Consider the following 18983-nt stretch of genomic DNA (forward strand, 5'->3'; position numbering starts at 1 on the left):
GCGGTTTTTAATCTGCAGACATCGTTATTCATTTTTACGGCTTTCACCGTAGACGACAAAAAATTTATGATCTCGTGACAATGCACGAGTTGAAAAAATAATAATAAATATAATATGTGGAAATATCTTTATTGAAGATATAAAAGTGATTCTTGGAACATGCCTCCAAAAACTTTGGACTTATGATCTCGAATTTTTTATATATGCATTCATTATCTTTTCAAGAATGTTCAAAAAGTAAAAAAATAATGACAACATTTATTTATATCTAAATGTCTACATTTCTTTTTTTCTTCGCTTGCCAAAAAGCCAAATGCGTTGGCGTATTTTGTATTCCGTTTTTCTTAAATTTCAAAAATAGATAAAATATGTTTTGTTAAAAAAGTGTAGTACATTCGAATGAAGAATTTTGTTTGTACACCACATCTTTCAGAATTGACGTACTTTTTTCTCATACGTTTTTTTTTGTTTTCTTTTCGTATCTAAAGAACTTTTACTTTCTTTTGTTATCTTTCGGAGACTGCGGTCTGTTTTCGTTTTTATCTTGGAAAGATTATAAAAACAACTGTCTAACAAATATATCATATTTAATATGTTTCGTTTACGTGCGTACGATATACTATATACTCTGGAGGAGGCAAATATTATTTTCGAAAGACGTAGAAAATAAAAACATACAAAATTGGGTTGTCAAAATGATGAATAAAACATTGGCCTCTGCAAAGCTTTATTCCTAGAATGAAACCATTGTTGCAAAATATTGTCTAAACTTCTCGTTTTGATTGCGAGGTGCCAAATTGTCAATAATAATGAAAGTAATCGATAACTTGTTTTCCAAATAATCACACCTTCTATATACTCAATTTTATAATCTTCTGGTTCGTTGACATAATAATATAGTTGCAAAAGGTACATATTTACGTATATACGGCACGCAATAATCATTTATATAAAACTTGTTTATGTTTCATTAACACACATTTGAAATGACGACGCTATTTTATTAAATAGATTTTTTTCTTAATTTAGTTAAGAATTTTACCAAAAACATATAAAAAGCATCCACAGCATCAAGACCGACAAATATATGAAACACTCAATAATGGTGATTTTTTTAATAATTTTGTTTACAACAATTTCCAGATATTAACGAAGTACGCAGACAAAAATTATGTTACAATTCAGCAACTGCAAGAATTAATATAAGCTTCTCGATTCATGCGGAATCCAAAGTACGATTCATCGCCCCCTTCCATTCTTGCTTTCTCTCTGAGAGATATGATATCTTTTAGATTAGTTAAGAGTAAACAAATTCTCAGCACTTATCTTCCAATACAATAAGCTTTGATCACACATGTTTACGAATTTTTTTTCAAGTTCTTGGTAGTGAAATTCTGTAATAACAAGTAAAAAAGTATGTATTAGTCGGCTCAGCCTATGTGAATTGAAACTATCATCTATAGTCCGGTCAAAATAGACATGCGTATAAGGGGGAAATAGCAAAAATTCCCACAAAGCTGAATTTTGGTGGAGAGCTAGGGTTAGCCATTAGAAGCAACGCCCTAAAAGTCCCCATCGATCCCATGTGTGCAAAACAAGTTATTCGGGGTCAAAGGTCATTTTTGGAGGCATTATTCAGTTTTTTTTAATTTTTCTCAAAAATGGTAAGACTTAGCAAAAGCCGGCTAAAGTAAAAGTTGTAGATTTAACAATTTTCTATAAGAGTGGTTTTATAATTCTTAAAAAAGACTTACCATTTTCGAGATATCGCGATCTAAAGGTCAAATAAAAAATTAGCCTCGTAAGTACATTATGAGACGAGCCGGTTAAAGTAACGACACTATGTGTTAGATACTTCCGTAAGCTTTCAAACGATATCAACTTTGCAGTAATTGGTTCAGTAGAACCGGGTCTAAACCGGTTTTTAAATTTGGCCTTTCGGGTCGAATACCCGGCGAACCGGATCCGCAATAGTTGAAAATTATACATTTCCGTAATCAGCGCAACAAACCCTACCTTCGGATAAAACTTGAAAAAAATCGGAGAGTTTTCGTTTGGGTCTTTCCCGTTGGGCTTTCGATTATACATGTGGGTTAAATGGGCTATTTTTGCATAAAATAACTCTAACATTGAATAACTCTACTAAACACGCTCCGATTTTGTTGAAATTTTTTTAGAGGATAGCTATAATTTCGCTCTTCAAGAAAATATATATTTTTTTTGGGGACAGACCCGATTACTTCTTTTTTTTAGCCGGTTCGTCTGAATATGTGCATATTTCCCTTATAAGTGCATAAAAATCATGTGTTTTTTAGAACAGCTATATCTCAAGAATGGTTCCTTCTAGGAAAAAAATTATAAAAGTCAAACTTGTAGATAATTTTTCTGTCTACAATATTTACTTTAGTCACTTTTTGATTAGATCAACCGTTTTCAAGAAATAAATCCGAAAACCTAAAAACCCTTAAAATTTGACCTTTGACCCCGAATAATTTTTTTTTGCACACATGGGATCGATGGGGACTTTTAGGACGTTGCTTCTAACGGCAAACCCTAGCTCTCCACCAAAATTCAGCTTTGTGGGAATTTTTGCTATTTCAATGTCTATTTTGACCGGACTACTATGGACAGATCGAATTTGTTTAAGGTCTTTTCAGAATTTTGAACATTTCAACTTACATACAAAAATTTGTATTAGGATTAAAGTTCAAAAGGGTTGCGGAGGAGGTACTTGAAGGAATGGGCCGACATAGTCCATTATGAAAGTGGATCTTATTTTGGGAATCATATCTTTTCAATAGATATCACACCCACTAATCATTTGGACCAGTATGCCAGGAAACATGATGAACTTGTCCCCGGAAAACATAATATCGCTGTATACATAATATCGGTATACATTTTCACTTACATTTGCACTTAAACAAAAATGTTGAACTATTGCAGGGAAGTTACCTTAAGTAAAGAACCAATATGGGCCATTTTTGGAAGTTAAACTAAATATTGACAAAATATTAAAAGATCCAAAGTTTGGACCAAATTGGTTAACCCGTTCAAGAAGGTGTATCGTGCATACCATTTTAGTGACATTTTTTTTAAACTAAAGGCACATTTCGTTAGCATAAATGCTGAGGGTATAAAAATTTATAAAACACAATTGTTATCGATATGTTTTAGCGGTGACTAATTTCGGTTAGGTTCACTCTTGGCCTCACGGTGTCAGACAAGGCAGGGTTTTTGAAAATTCGTACTAGAAGGGTACGAACAGTAATAAAAATTGTACACCTCTACAACTTGGAATGATAAAATAGATGTGCCAATTGATATTTAGAATATCAAACTATAGGTGGTGGTAGCCAGTAAATATGCATTTACCAAATAACGGATTTTTATACCAGCCAGTTTTTAGATTAGGGTATATTAGGGTATATACTATTTCATACGGGTAAAATGTTCCTGATGGAAATAATGTTTTTACATCCCAAATATGTTTGAATGAAATCCGTTTCAGACGATTTGGAATCGATTTAGCTATTTCCGTCCGTCTATGTGTCTGGCTGGAGCGCACGATAACTGTAGAATAGACAAACGATAACTGTAGAATAGACAAACCGATTGGGTCCAAGGATAGGTTAGGTTTAGGATGTGCAGATACTCCACTCGGAGACCTCACGGTCCATTGTGATCATCCTGAATATATTGAAATTTGATGTTTGTAGATGTGGTGATGCTATGATGGAGGTGATTGTAGTTGTATATGTGTAGATGGTGATGGTTGTATATGGGATGTGTTCTAGATGCAGTTATGGATGTGGTTGCAGATGGTTGCACATCATCATCACATACGAGGGCGGTTCGGAAACTTCTTAGCCTATCAATGAAGGAGAATAGTTAGTTTTTCAAAAATATTTTTATTATACCCTCAGCCTTTAGGCTATGAAGGGTATATACACTTTCATACGGGCAAAATTTGCCTCATCGAAATAATGGTTTAAGACCCCAAGTATGTTTGGACGAAATGTGTTTCAGACAATTTGGAGTCGATTGAGCAATGTCCGTCCGTCTGTCTGTCTGGCTGGCTGGAGCGCACGATAACTCTCGAACGGATGAACCGATTCGGTTCAAATTTTGGCTTTCGTAATACTTTGCCCAAACATAGTTTATGTTCGAAGATGAGCTATATCGGTCCACTCCTTCCGGTACCTCCCCCACAAAAGTTCGGAAATGTTCGGAAAATTTGTGCGCACGATAGCTCTTGAAGGGAGTAACCGATTTGGTCCATACTTTGCCCATCGTGGAGCGTGTACCAGACTTAGATCAGGTTTTAATATGGACTCAATCGGTCCACTCCGTCGGGTACCTCCCACACAAAAATTTGGAAAAGTTCAGTTTAGGACCATCTCTCGAATCGCTTTGATTTTTGCTTTAGTAACTTGTATTCACTGCCCTCCATACGACGGTATAAGTTTCATCAAGGGCAAGTCCATACTTCCTGAGAAAATAGCCTGAAAGTTGCAAAAAACCCCTATGACACCGTGTGAGGAGGTTGGAGGGCAAAATAACTCTCGAACAGGTCTGCCGATTCGGTCCAAAGTTTGGTCTTAGTAATATTTTGTCCAAACATAGTTTAAGTTCGAAGATAAACCATATCGGTCCACTCTTTCAGGTACCTCCCCCACAAAAGTTCAAAAATGTTCGGTAAAATTGTGCGTACGATAACTCTTGAAGAGAGTGGCCGAATTGGACCATACTTTACACATCCTAATATATCTACCAGATATAGATCAGGTTCAAATATGGACTATATTTGTCCACTCCATCCGGTACCTCCCACACAAAATTTCGGATACATGTTCACTTTAAGACCTGCTTTCGAATCACTTTGATTTTTGTTGAAGCAACTTGCATTCGATGCCTCAATTGCGATGGTAAAAGTTGTTTCAGGGGCAAGTCCATACTTCTTGAGCAAACAGCCCGAAGGGTGTAAAAACCCCCTATGGCACCATATGTAGTGGCTGGAGATCCACTTCCTCCGCAAAACGTTAGATCTTTAATCATAATCAACATTTTTGTCGGCTCAAACGCCCAAAATTTTCAAAATCCCCTAAATACATACGTTTTTTGGGAAAAAAGTTTCAATATATTCAGGCTGAGGGTATATCTCTGTCGGCAAAGCCGACTGATACTTTTTTACTTGTTTTTCAATATAATCTCCTGAAACTTCAATACACTTAGTCCAACGCTTTTCTAGCAATTCCATCCCTTGATTAAAATAGTTTTCCTCAAAGTCTTCAAAATAGTGGTTTACAACTGTAATTGCATCTTCATTTGAAGTAATACGCTTGCCAGCAAGGAATTTTTTTTAGATTTGAGAACAAGTAAAAGTCACTGGGAGCTAAATCAGGAGAATAAGGTGGGTGGTCAAGCAACTCGTACTTTAATTCGTTGATTTTAGCCATTGTTAAAACACTCTTGTGCACTGGTGCGTTTTCTTGATGAAAAATTATTTTTTTGTGTTGTAAGCCAGGACTTTTTTCTCGAATTTGTACATTTAATTGATCCAAAAGGTTGCAATAGTACTCTGAATTTATTATTTTACCCTTTTGCAGATAGTCAATCAATAAAATACCTTTGAAGTCCCAAAAACCGTTGCCATAACCTTACTAGCCGATTGAATTGTTTTTGCCTTCTTTGGGGCACTTCCTCCAGCTTCAGTCCATTGTTTGGATTGTTCTTTTGTCTCTGGAGTATAGTGGTGGATCCATGTCTCATCAACAGTTATGAAACGACGCTTAAAATCTATTTTATTTCGTTTAACACGATCCAAACAAGCTTGAGAAATGTTCATTCTTATGCGTTTTTGATCGACTGTTAACAAATGCAGAAAGCTTTTTCATCTGTAGTTCTTCATGGAAAATTAAATGGACTCGATCATTTGAGATGCCCACGATATTATCAATTTCACGCACTTTTATTCGTCGATCATTTAATACCACATCATGCACTTTGGCTACAATTTCTGTTGTTGTTGCTGTTTTTGGACGTCCACTACGTGGTTCATCTTCAATGCTTGTACGACCACGTTTAAATTCAGCAACCCAAGTTTTTACTGTTGGATATGAAGGAGCCCTTTCACCTAACACATTCACCATATCATTATGAATTTCTTGTCCCTATAAACCTTTTCTATGTAAATATTTAAAGACAGCACGCATTTCTAATTTTTCTATTGTAAAAAAATTGCATTGAAGGAGTTGCCAGATCGAAACAAAATTTAACATGTGTTCATAACAGAGATGGAAGTTTCCAAAACACTTAACTTTTTTCTGTTTATACCGCGCTTTTTGTGCTAGGCTAAGAAGTTTCCGAACTGCCCTCGTATATAAGATGATGATGTGAATGAGTTCTTATCGTGATGATTGATGAATTCTGAGAGGTGGTAGGCTGTAGACGTGACGATGATGCGACACAGACAGATGGTTGTGGACATGGTGATGGTTGTAGATGAGATGTGGTTGTAGATGTGTAGATGGTGATGGTTGTAGATAAGATGAGGTTGCAGATCTTGTTATAGATGTGGTAAGGATTTGAGTGAGGTGTTGTCCTGATGATGATTCTGAGCTTTTGCATTACAGTTGGCGCTATGGAGATGGAGGTAGATTATATTTAGATAGGAAAAAAGCGGAGGGGTTGAAAGTAGAAAGAGAGTGGATAGCCAGTTAAGGCTTACTCAGTATCCTAACAGGGTTGTAGGGTCGATGGAGGAAAGGATACCTTACAACCAGGTAAATCTCGCCAAATTTTTACGGTGGCTTGACATAATTCTCCATCCTGAGGTCCGAGGATTGAGAGTCTCGTCTCGTTAATTCATCAACTATCTGATTTACTTCAACATTGCAATACCTTGGAACCCAGCAAAACTTTATAAGTATGTTACATATTTTTAAGATAGACCTACAACTTTGAACAGTCTAAAATTTGGCCTCAATAATATTTTGTCCAAACTTAGTTTCAGTTCGAAGATGAGCCATATCGATTCACTTCTTCAGGTACTTCGACAACAAAGTTATACACTTTTCGCTAAAATGGTGCGCACGACTAATTTCGAAGGCAGTACTCGATTTAGTCCATACTTGCATATCGTAAAATTTCTATCAGACATAGATTATAACCCCATATCTATCGGTCCGCTTCTTCGGGTATCTCTCACACAAAATTTCTTAAAAGTGCAGTTAAAGACATCCGCTCAAATCCCTTTAAATTTTGTTGCAACAACTTGTATTCGCTTCCCCATTACGACGGTACAAGTTTTTTCAATGGCAAGACCATATTTCCTAAGAAAATTTCGCGAAAGCTGTAAGAACCCCTAGTGCACCATGTGTAGTGGTTGGAGCGCAAGATAATTCTCGAACGGATCTACCGATTCGGTCCAACATTTGGCCTTCGTAATATTTTGTCCCAAATTAGTTTAAGTTCGAAGATAAGCCATATCGGTAAACTCCTGTAGGCACCTTCCCCACAAAAGTTCAAAAATGTTCGGAAATTCTTGAAGGAAGTCACCGATTTGGTCCATATTCTACACATCAGAATATATCTACCAGATATAGATCAGGTCCTTTGTGTACCTCCCACACAAAATTTCGGATAAGTTCACTATAAGACCTGCTCTCGAATCATTTTGATTTGAAGCAGCTTTCAATCGCTGCCTCAATTACGACGGTAAAAGTTTTTTTCAAAGGCAAGTCCATACTTTCTGAGAAAGCAGCCGAAAGTTGTAAAAAATCCCTATGGCACCACGTGTATTAGCTGGAGCGCACTATAAGACTCGAACTAATCAATCTATTTGATCAAAACTTTGGCCTTCGTAATATTTTGTCCAAACTTTAAGCTCGAAGATGGGCAATATCGGTCCACAAAAAATAAAAAAAAAATCCAATAAAATGGTAAACGCTGTATCTGTTGAACGGAGCAACCGTTTTAGTCCAAACTTTGGATCTCTTAATATTTTGTCCAACTGTAATTTAACTTCGATAATGATCCATATCAGTCTCCTTCTCCTTAGGGTAACTCCCCCACAAAAGTCCAAAAATGATGTCTATGTGCGAAAGTCCTTTGGAAATTTATGTCGATGCTACTCTTTTTTGTTCAATTTAAAGCGATATTATGTTTTTTGTGAGCAAGTGCATGCTTTATAACATAGTGGTCCAAAAGCTCTAAGTTATACGGCGTCCAACTGAAATGTCTAGTGTGCTTGATTTGTATCGAAAATAAATGACTCCCAAAATAAAATCCACTTCCAAAATGGACTACGTGGATCAATTCCTTCAAATATCTTCTCCACAACACATATGAGCATTAATCGTAATTCACATTTTTGTCGGCAAGGTCAAATTTCCAAAAAAGGTCACAGAATTCTAACACGCTCCTTAATACATAATTCTGGTAGATGAAAGATTTAATTCACATAGGGTATATCTCTGTCGGCAAAGACGACTGATACTTTTATGCTTTTTTCCCTAAAAAATATGTATTTATGGGGTTTTCAGAAGTTTGGATGTATGAACTTGCCGACAGAAGCTTTACGGAGGAGGTACCTGAGGGTATGCATCGGCATAGTCCATTTTGTCATAGTCACTTAATCACCGTATAACTTACAGCTTTTGGACCACTATGTCAAGAAGGTGCCACCGTGGTGCAATGGTATGCAAACCCGCCTTGCACTCCGAAGGTCTGCGGTTCGATTACCAGGCCAAGAGACATCAAATCTTTGGACTCGGCGATAACAGAAGGTCCCTAAACTACACTTAAAAAAAATTTTGAACTTTTGTAAGGAGGGGGGGGGGGGGAACTATACTCTAAGGAGAAGACCGATGAGGACCACTTTCGAACTTCATAATAGAAAGGACGAAATCCCTCACTTTACGTCAAGTGATATGGCTGCAAACTCGAGACGAACACATGCTCGAAATTGTTAGCAAACAAAAAAAAAACAAATGGGAAGACTTTCACAGGAATGGGAAAATAAAATGGTGCCTTCCTTGTGGTGGGGCTTGCCAATCTGTCTCCGGCCATTCTGACAAAGACAAATATGGCGTGCTACGTCTCAAACGTAGTGTATTTCAAAATTGGAAGGGTGAGGATCGGTGAAGAGGATGATGAGAAATAGAACCCTTTGTCTTAGTCACACTGACCAGCGAGTGTTCGTCAAGTCCAAATTTTTTAAATTACATAATTAAAAATACAATTCTAATATAGGCTTCTCCAGACTCCAGACTGGAGCGCACAACAGGCCTACTTAGGCGTAAGTGTATGCCCATACGGACATTCAAAAATTTTGCAACGTGGACTGGCCTCTTCCATAAATAGTAGGGAGGCAGAAGAGTGCTTCGTCCGGATCTTAATTGTGCTTAACCACTCGTGTTTGCCTTGGCAGATAACGCTCTTCCGCTGTGATGTATGTGATCTCCAATTCACACCGTATCTTTGTACTAACTTCGCAACTGCATCAGTGCGATTGATATCCAAACCTTTCTGGTGGAATCGTTAACCGAAAGGTTCTCGTTTGTACATTTGGACCTATTTCTTTCTCTATATCATGAAGATCTCTTCTGACATGCCTGGATGGGGGGGGAGGTACTGCATCGACAACTTTTGTCATGATGAGGCACCCTGTTACAGTCCTCAGCGCGGCATTCGTGCAGGTTTGAATATTCTTCCACTGCGTAGAGCTAAAATATAAATACCACCAAAGGCAACCACAGACCGGCATATTGCTTTGTACGAGGCTTCTCATTCCTCAGATGGAAGAACTGCACTATGTCAGCTATGTAGGCATCTCATATTACATATGTCATCGACGTTAGGACCCGACGCCAACATCGCACAGTGTCACGACCGTGGCCAAAAATGGTAAAAACTAAATACTTCGTTGAACAAATTTATTGATGGGGAGTGATAGAAAACATATTAATTAAGAAGAATCTGAAGTTTGGTACTGATACGTGAAGTAGTTTTTGCTATATGAGGATTTAAATCCGACAATTTTAGTTAACTCGTATTTTTGTGTTTTTTTTTTTCTAATATTTATAAATTATATTATGCGTTAATATTTAAAATTTAAAAGTAACGGTCGCTGCAAAAATTGTTCCTAAGTTCTCTTGGGATGTAATAAACTAGGCTACACTTTTGTTTGCATGTAAAAATTAATCATATGGTGTTTACATTTACCCAAACATGTATTACTAACCCCCATTATTATAAGTCTTCTTTTGTTATGGTTTGGATTTACCGAACAGATTTATAGCGTTCCGTGTAAATTAAAGTTAAAAGTGATGATTGAATTTCAAGGAGGAGCTTCAAGTCATTAGCTTTCAATGTGAAAATTATATTTTTAATGCCTCCAAATTAGTTTATTTTGCATTTTCAAATCCATCAGATAGTAAAAGAGCACATGTAATAATGGCCCTAAGTTTATTTATTTTCTGAAGCAAATTTTAAATTGAGTGGAGTGGGAAAAAATTGTATAAAAGTGTATATCGATATTTTTTGCTGTATGAGTAGTAAAAAGTGAGTACTTCAAATATATAAAGGTCCCAGCTGCAGAGGTTTGCACACGAATATGTCATTTCGATTTTTCAGCGACCACCTCACTGAGAGGATACCCCCTTTTTTAATAAATCGTTTTGCGGTGTTGGCTATAGCGCGAAAACGAATGATCCGATCATCATATATTTTTGTGGGCTTATTAAGTACCTAATAATCTTGCCTTAAAACGAGAGAATTTTAAAAATATCAATTATTAAAAAAATTGTGAACAGCGAAAATCAAAATTCGATTCTTTACAAAAAATTGACCGTTTTTTGACCACTAATCGGTCAAAAAAAATTGTTTAAAGGAAATTTCTCATATATAAAGACAAGAGTTTGATATATTCAAAATGCTCACAAACAATATGAAGACTAAACACCAAATATCAGTCATATCGGGTGGATATTGAGGCCACCACACTCAAAATACCGAAAATGAGGAGGCACGGTTATATGGGGGCTATATGAAGACGAGGACCTATACCGACATATTTCTGGTGGAAGGTTATAAGTCCCCCAACGGAGACTTAATACCAATTTTCAGCCATTTCGGTCTGATAATCAGGCTAAAACCTCCAAAATACCGAAAGTCGGGAGGTACCGTCCTATGGGGGCTATATGAAGGAGTGGACCTATGCAGACAAATTTCAAGGTGAAGGTATAATGCCCCCTACAAAGACTAAATACCAAATTTCAGCAATTACGGTGTAATAATGAGGCTAAAATCTTCAAAATACCGATAATCGGGAGGTACCGTTGTTTGGGGCTATATCAAAACGTGGACCTAAGCCCACAATTTTCTGTTAGAATGTTTGATACCACTGCCGAAGACTAACCACAAAATTTTAATACTTTCCGTTGGTCATTGTGTCTAAAACATTCAAAATACCAAAAATCGGGAGGTACGGTTCTATGGGGGCTATATCAAAACGTGGACCGACCAACCCAATTTCTTGTCCTGAAGATTGTAAGTCAATAATAGGTACGTGTAGAAAAATTGATGCACCTACGACAACTCCTTCTATTTTTGGCCACAGTTAATATGAACTCGCGACATTGTGCATCGTACAGTCATTCGCATATATTACGATCTCTATGCCGTCTGCAAGGTATGGAATTTAAGAAAGGTACAGGTTAAACAGTTCCAGAGATATCGCCCCGTCTTGGGGAACTTCCTGGTTCACTCTAGAGATCATAGAGCACAAACGACTGTCGTCCACACATCCAATTATTCAAACACCGCTCTTCAGGATCTTTGTACGACAAAGCTCATTTGCTACTCCCTTCGACTCTGCTGGAAAATCCAACCAGCAGGTATGTAGTGAGCGGCTGAAGCTGTTATGATGTCCGGAAAATTCTCTTAGCTACCAGAGGATATGAGGGAAACGCAGCTCTCTGAAGCGGTGATAGGTAAATTCTCTGAACCGTTGCCGATCAGCTTTTCCCTGCTTCAGAAAAGTAAGACTGTCATAGGAAATGAAGTCGGGTGATCTGTTAAAGGCGACAATGATAAAAAGGTAGCTAGGTTAAGTCATTATGGTGATATCCGACAAGATGGAACAATCTCCTCTTATCCTCTTCGGAACGCCTTCATTCACCAAGCAAACTGTGGAGCTATCAATTAGCTCGACCAGTGCTGTACCCCTCTGGTCATAACCTAGTACGAAATGCCATGATGACCATTCAAATCCCCTAGCACAGGGCGGTTATTGCCCTCCAAAAAGGGACTTATATCAGGCATATAACGCAGGGCACAACTATTCATCGGCAGTATTTACACATTAAGCAACTCTATCTCGGCACTCCCACCCTTTACTGCTACCTCCATATATTCCACTTATTGATTACTGGAGTCAAGTTCAAGTGAATTAGTTCGGTACTGGACATACTTGAGTGTAAGGATGGCTAGTTTTCCGCCTCCGCTATTTGCACGATCCTCTCGTAAACGTTGTTTCCTGGATCGCGGCGAACATGATGTTTCTCCTACTCATAATTGTTGAATTGTAGGAACGATGCATTTCCGGGGCGCTGAACAACAAAGTGGGGTGTAAGATGCTGCGTTTTTTTGTTGTCGAGGAGACTGCGGGGGGTCTAACAGCAACATAAATCTTATCGCGGTAGTCCTGGATGCAGCAAAGGCCAGAAAATCCTGGGAAGTGCACCCAAGTGCTGGATGGTGCCAAACGGAACAGATCCATGGCCAGATCTCTATCCCGGCACGTATCCAAAGAGCTCGGAGCAGACATTCCAGGATACATTGACGCTCCCATGGTGGAAAAACACAAAATTTTGAGGTGACGACCACTGGTCGAAGATTCCTCCCAGTCAATCCGATGCATAGAACCGTCCTCCGTGGGATTGCTGTTGCAATGCTGATTTGTAGGATTAAGAGGTGATGGACGTTCTGAAAATGCGCAACATAAATTTACAAAAAATATCAAAACAGTACTAATTTTCTCATTACGTGAGGGGATAGAGGTTAAAAGGAGAATATAGAGCATCGAAGAACAAGATGAGCACTCGCCTTTACGTTTTCGTACGATTCACAAATGCTCTCTTCGTGTTCACTACTGAAGGAGAGTCACTGTTTTGGAAATTGGTAACCCTTTTTCAGATGTAATTCGAAACATTTTAGTTGTAATTCGTAACATTTAATTTGTAATTCGAATTATTCCATTTTTAATTCAGAATATTCCATTTGTAATTCAAATTATTCCATTTGGAATTCGAATTATTCCATTTGAAATTCGAATTATTTAATTTATAATTCGAATTATTCCATTTATAATTCGAATTATTTTATTTGTAATTCGAACTATTCCATTTGGAATTCGAATTATTCCATTTGTAATTTATTATACCCTACACCACTATGTGGAGAGGGTATTATAAGTTGGTTTTGGCCAAAAAGTTTGTAACGCATCGAAATAATGGTCGTAGACCCATACTTATATATATCAAAATGAATGTCTCGACGAGCTGAGTCGATCTGGCTATGTGTGTCCGTCCGTCAGTCCGTCCGTCTGTCCGTCTGTCCGTCTGTCCATCTAAACCTTGTAATCACGCTACAGGTCGCAGTTTTGACTGGATCGTCACGAAATTTTGGGTGTTGATGGGGGTTCCGGAGGGGAAGAAGCCTATTGATTTTGGTGATGGTCGGATAATATTTAGGCGTCGGAATGGGCAAAAAACTTATGTGGATAAAAAGACAACGTTTTTTTCCAAAGCGAATATCTCCGCTTCTGTATAGGGTAAACCAAAAGCAAAACCTGATAATGAAAGTAGAAAATACCACCTTTCTAATGATGTAAAGTAGGTTCTTGTAGGTGATCAAACAACGAAGATATCACAATAGTCGCAAATAAACCCCAAATTTTCATGTTTGCGATTTTAGTTATAATGACGAATATCACAGCTTTGGCTGGAGACTTTCCAAAAGCAAAGCCTGACTATGAAAGTAGATGATTCCACCTTTACAATGATGCAAACTAGGTCGGCGTAGGTGACCAAATGGCGGAGATATCACAATAGTCGGTAATTCATCCCATTTTTCCATTTTTTTGGAAATCACGCTACAGGCCGCAATTTTGATCGGATCGTCACGAAATTTTGAGAGTTAATGGGGATCTCAAAGAGGAAGAAGCCTATTGATTTTGGTGAGGGTCGAATAATATTTAAGGGTCGGAATGGGCAAAAATCTTATTTGGATAAAAAGACAACGTTTTTTTTTTCAATGCTAATATATCAGCTTCTATAAGGGGTATACCAAAAGCAAAACCTGACGATGAAAGTAGAAAATATCACCTTTCTAACGATGTAAAGTAGGTTCTCGTGGAAGATCAAACAACGAAGATATCACAATAGTCGTAAATTAAACCTAAATTTTCATTTGTGCGATTTTAGTTATAATGACGAACATCACAGCTTTGGTTGGATACTTTCCAAAAGCAAAATCCTGCTATGAAAGTAGAAGATCCCATCTTTACAATGATGCAAACTTGGTCGGCGTAGGTGACCAAATGACGGAGATATCGCAATATTCGATAATACATCCCATTTTTCCATTTTTTTGGAAATCACGCTACTGGGCGCAATTTTGATCGAATCGTTAGGAAATTTCGAGGGTTAATGAGGGTCTCACAGAGGAAGAAGCCTATTGATTTTGATGATGGTCGGATAATATTTAGGGGTCGGAATGAGCAAAAACTTTATTTGGAGAAAAAGTCAATATATATAAAATATCACCTTTACAACAATGTAACGTAGGTGGTCTAACAACGAAGATATCGCAATAGTCGCTAATAAAACCCAACTTCTCATTTTTGCGATTTTAATAATAATGACGGATATCACACCTTTGGTTGGGGACCTTCTAAAAGCAAAGCCAGACTAAGAAAGTAGAAAATCCAAACTCATAACTTTCAAAGGCGACGCTAAGCGTTTGTCATGAAAGCCATACAAAGATTTGAACAAAAAATTCAACTTTGTAAAAAAAAAACAACTTGCATTTGAAAGAGGAAATAAGTTAGAGGATAGCGAAGCCGCCCCACAGTGGATGAGTCTGAGGAGCCTTCCTAAACCAAAGGCGAAACATGCATGTCACACAGTGGTGATTGTGTGGGTTCGTATCGTCGGCTTTCCTTTTTCAAAAAGCATCTTGGTCAGTAAGCTCGTCTCTAACGAGAAATTAATTAAGAATATCCCATCTTTGAAATTATGCAAAGTAGGTTGGCGTAGGTAGTCGTAGGTAGTCTGCAATCACACTATAGGTCGGAATTTTGATCGGATCATCACGAAATTTTCTCACAGAGATAGAAGCCTATTGATGTTGGTGATGTCGACAGTAGTCAAATATAAAATTAAATATTAATTATTTTGGTTCAGTTCACGTTAAGTTATTTGGCATATAAGCCAGATAGGTGAAAACTTTCGTATCTCCATAAAAGAAATGTTTTCGAGTAAAAAGATTATTCACAGAGGTAGTGGTGTAGGGTATCACATAGTCGGCCCTGTACCGACTATAGCCTTTTCTCACTTGTTTTTTTTAATGAAATCATTCGAATTACAAATGGCATAATTCGAATTACAAATAGAATAATTTGAATTTCAATGGAACAATTCGAATTACAAATGGAATAATTCGAATTATAAATAAAATAATTCGAATTACAAATTAAATAATTCAAAATTCAAATGGAATAATTCGAATTACAAATGAAATATTTAGAATTTCAAATGGAATAATTCGAATTACAAATAAAATGTTACGAATTACAAATAGAATTCTCGAATTATAATTAAAAGAATTCGAATTACATCTGAAAAAGGTGTATAAATGTACGAAAAGTACTAATTATACCAAATTTGGTATAATTCGGTATTGGATGAACGGAATGGGAGTGTAGATGGTGAAAGGATTTTGGAAATTGGTGCTATAAGTGTAGGTGTGTAGAGTTGAGATAAATTGATTGAAGACATTGAACACCCAGTTCGAAGTCAGTACGAAGCCGAAAATATCGTAAATTAGTTGGTATTCAGCTCAAAAATGTTGTATATCTGTGTAGTAAACAAGCAATCGACCTGTCAACAAAAAGTGTCACAGCGAACAAAAGATAATACAGGTCGCGAAAATTTCTCTTAGAATACAGCAGCCAAAGAAAATCCAACAACAAACAAATGCTGGGTGTACTAAAAAAATTCATCTGAGAGATACTCTGCCGTTGAATGTGCGATGGCGACGACCTAAACCTGCAACAACAACAACTTTTGCAAAAGTGATCACAAGGCAGGCAGCATTAACCCGAAACCATACGACACTTGTACGAATGGTGGCTTTATTATTTCGTATTCACCGTTGTTAAAATCTTTAAAATTTATGCGTGTGTTGTGTTCTTTCTCTTGATCAAGAGCTGAGTTGTGTTACCTCTTGCAAATGTGAAAGAGTGTGAAGTGAGAGGCGGATGTGTGACGCGCGCGATGAGTAAAATATCAATCGCTTTGTGTTAACACAATATGCTCAGCATTTGCCGCAACCATCAAGCAGTCAGTCAGCCAAGACTATACATAGGGCCTGCATGCCGTATGATTTTTCAGTTATTGCCGCAACTTGGAGCTGTTAAGACGTGTCCGAAATCAACTAAGAAAAGAAGTGCATACTTTTTGCAGAAAACAACTTTAAATTCAATTTAAGAAGAAGCAACATTCGAATCGTGTGTGTCGGAATCAAAGAAGTAAAATCAATACATACATATATAAAACAAGAAGAATCTATAAGGAAATACCAGTGGAAAGAAGAAGAAGAAAAGAAATTAACGATAACAAGCAAAATATAAATTAAAAAAATTAAAAAAGCTTCAAGAGGCATTATTAGAAGAGAAAAAAAATATTTTTCTTTTCTTTAAAAAAGAAGAAAGAAAAAAAACTGTGCAAAAATTTTAAGCAGTTTTTTTAATATAAAAGACTTTTACGAAAGCCAATACACACAAATAAAGAAATTCAAGTGCAAAGCTAACGAAAGAGTGGTGAAGAAAATTTTCGAAGTTAAATATATATATTTTTTTTAATTTTGAATATATTTAAAATCTATTCAAGATGACAACCAAAATGGCCATTAATGCTAAGGTAGGTCTACCAACAAATTAAAATTTTGTTAATATTAATAAAAAAACTAAAATCGATTCATCAAAATTCAAAAGCGAAGAACAACAAAAACAAATTAAAACAACAAACGAAAGGGAAATAGTTGGTGAATTTTATTAATGTAAATAAATAATGTAAACAGGTTAATTTATTTCCTTTATAAAAAACAAGTGCATATTGGACCCAAATTTAAAGGTAATTTTGAACGAAATTGTAAGTTGACTTTTTTCAATTTGAACAAAGTTCATCGACAAATGCATAAAAATCGAATGCTCTTTAAAAAGTTGGTCAATGGAAAAGTTCTCGTTTGAATGGTTCTGTTTAAAAAAAAACTGCACCTTGTCATTAGATTTTGAACATTTTCGATTTTTTGCATGTGCCGAAATTAAACAGGTTTCTTTTCTGGTGGCCAATATTATGCTAATTTATTTAACAAAAAAAAAAAAAACGACGGAAACATGAATAAAAAAGACCAATGATATGACATTAAAATTCGTTATTGATGATGAAAAATTATTCTATCAAGTGATTTAAAAAAAGAAACAGACTAGCAGGTTTTGTTAAAAAGTTCCTCAAAATTATAAAAAAAATTAAATGTAACATTAAAATTAAGTAAAAATCGCATGTGCAAAATTGCACTAATATCTGTTGGGCGCCATCTAATTTTGCATAAAAGCTGCACATATTATTCAGAGAAAAAATCGGCTTAGATAAGTTATGTCAAAATTTTCTAAGGTATGAAAACATTTATAAAAAAACTAAACGTGACATAAAAATAAAGTAAAAATAATCGCATGGATGAAATTGCATTAAAATCTGTTGGGCGCCATCTAATTTTTGCATTAAATTACTCATATTATTAGATAAAAAATAGATAAATGAATAAAATTATATAAAAAACCGTTGGGCGCCAATAAAGTTTTTTATATAAAAACCGCCAAAATCGTCCGAGAAAAATGATGGCAAAGTTTTGAAATATTGTCGAAATATGTGTAATTCATAAATGGACAAAATGTTATTGAAATCCTTTTATTTTTGCCTTATTAAGGCGAAGGTCATTTATAGTGAATCTTTTATATAATTAATTAATTCTCTTTCGAGTTGAGCTTTCATGACCTAAGAGATACATTGAAAAATTAGGAGTCTACCAAAGTCCCATGCATCCAATCATTACGCTTCGTTTCACGGGTGGTTAAGCCGATCTTCAGGCGTATTAGGATGTTGTTTTTGTGGCAGACAAAGGCAAAACTTGGTCACTAGTATATATATCGCACATCATTAGATAAATGCATCCGTTGGTCAACAAAGTTCTGTATATCATTCTTCTTATAAAAACCCGCAAAAATCGGCTGAGAAAAGTTGTGGAAAATTTGTACAATATTCAGTGTTGTTCAATATTAACTTATGGATAGATAAATAAAATTTCATAAAAATCCTTTGGGCGCCAACTAAATTCAGCATAAACATCACACCTATGGTTCATATAAAAACGGCCAAAATCGGCTGAGAATAGTTATGGCAAAATTTTCCATTATTGACGGATGAAATTTCACAAAAATCCGTTGGGCGCCCACAAAGTTCTGTATAATATTCTTCCTATAAAAAACCGCCAAAATCGGCTGAGAAAAGTCGTGGCAAACATTTCAAATATTGAATAAGAATGATTAATAAAATTTCATATAAATCCGTTGGGCGCCAACTAAATTCTGCATAAATACAGTCGAACTTCTCTATAACATAGCATTTGGGGACCTACCA

At 36.3% G+C, this 18983-nt stretch overlaps 1 protein-coding gene across 1 annotated transcript in view; it reads left to right on the plus strand.

Moving 5' to 3' along the window:
• Positions 1-16368: 16368 nt before the first annotated feature.
• Bcat (Branched chain amino acid transaminase) overlaps positions 16369-18983 on the plus strand; it is a 29617-nt gene continuing 27002 nt past the window's right edge. The window contains exon 1 of the mRNA XM_073974513.1: positions 16369-17207. Within this exon, the coding sequence (XP_073830614.1) occupies positions 17178-17207 (30 nt within the window). The 5' untranslated portion in view covers positions 16369-17177. The remainder of the gene's footprint in view (positions 17208-18983) is intronic.

The sequence above is a fragment of the Musca autumnalis genome, unplaced genomic scaffold (assembly GCF_047663935.1).
Source record: "Musca autumnalis isolate F117 unplaced genomic scaffold, ASM4766393v1 scaffold_3, whole genome shotgun sequence".
Classification (NCBI taxonomy): domain Eukaryota; kingdom Metazoa; phylum Arthropoda; class Insecta; order Diptera; family Muscidae; genus Musca; species Musca autumnalis.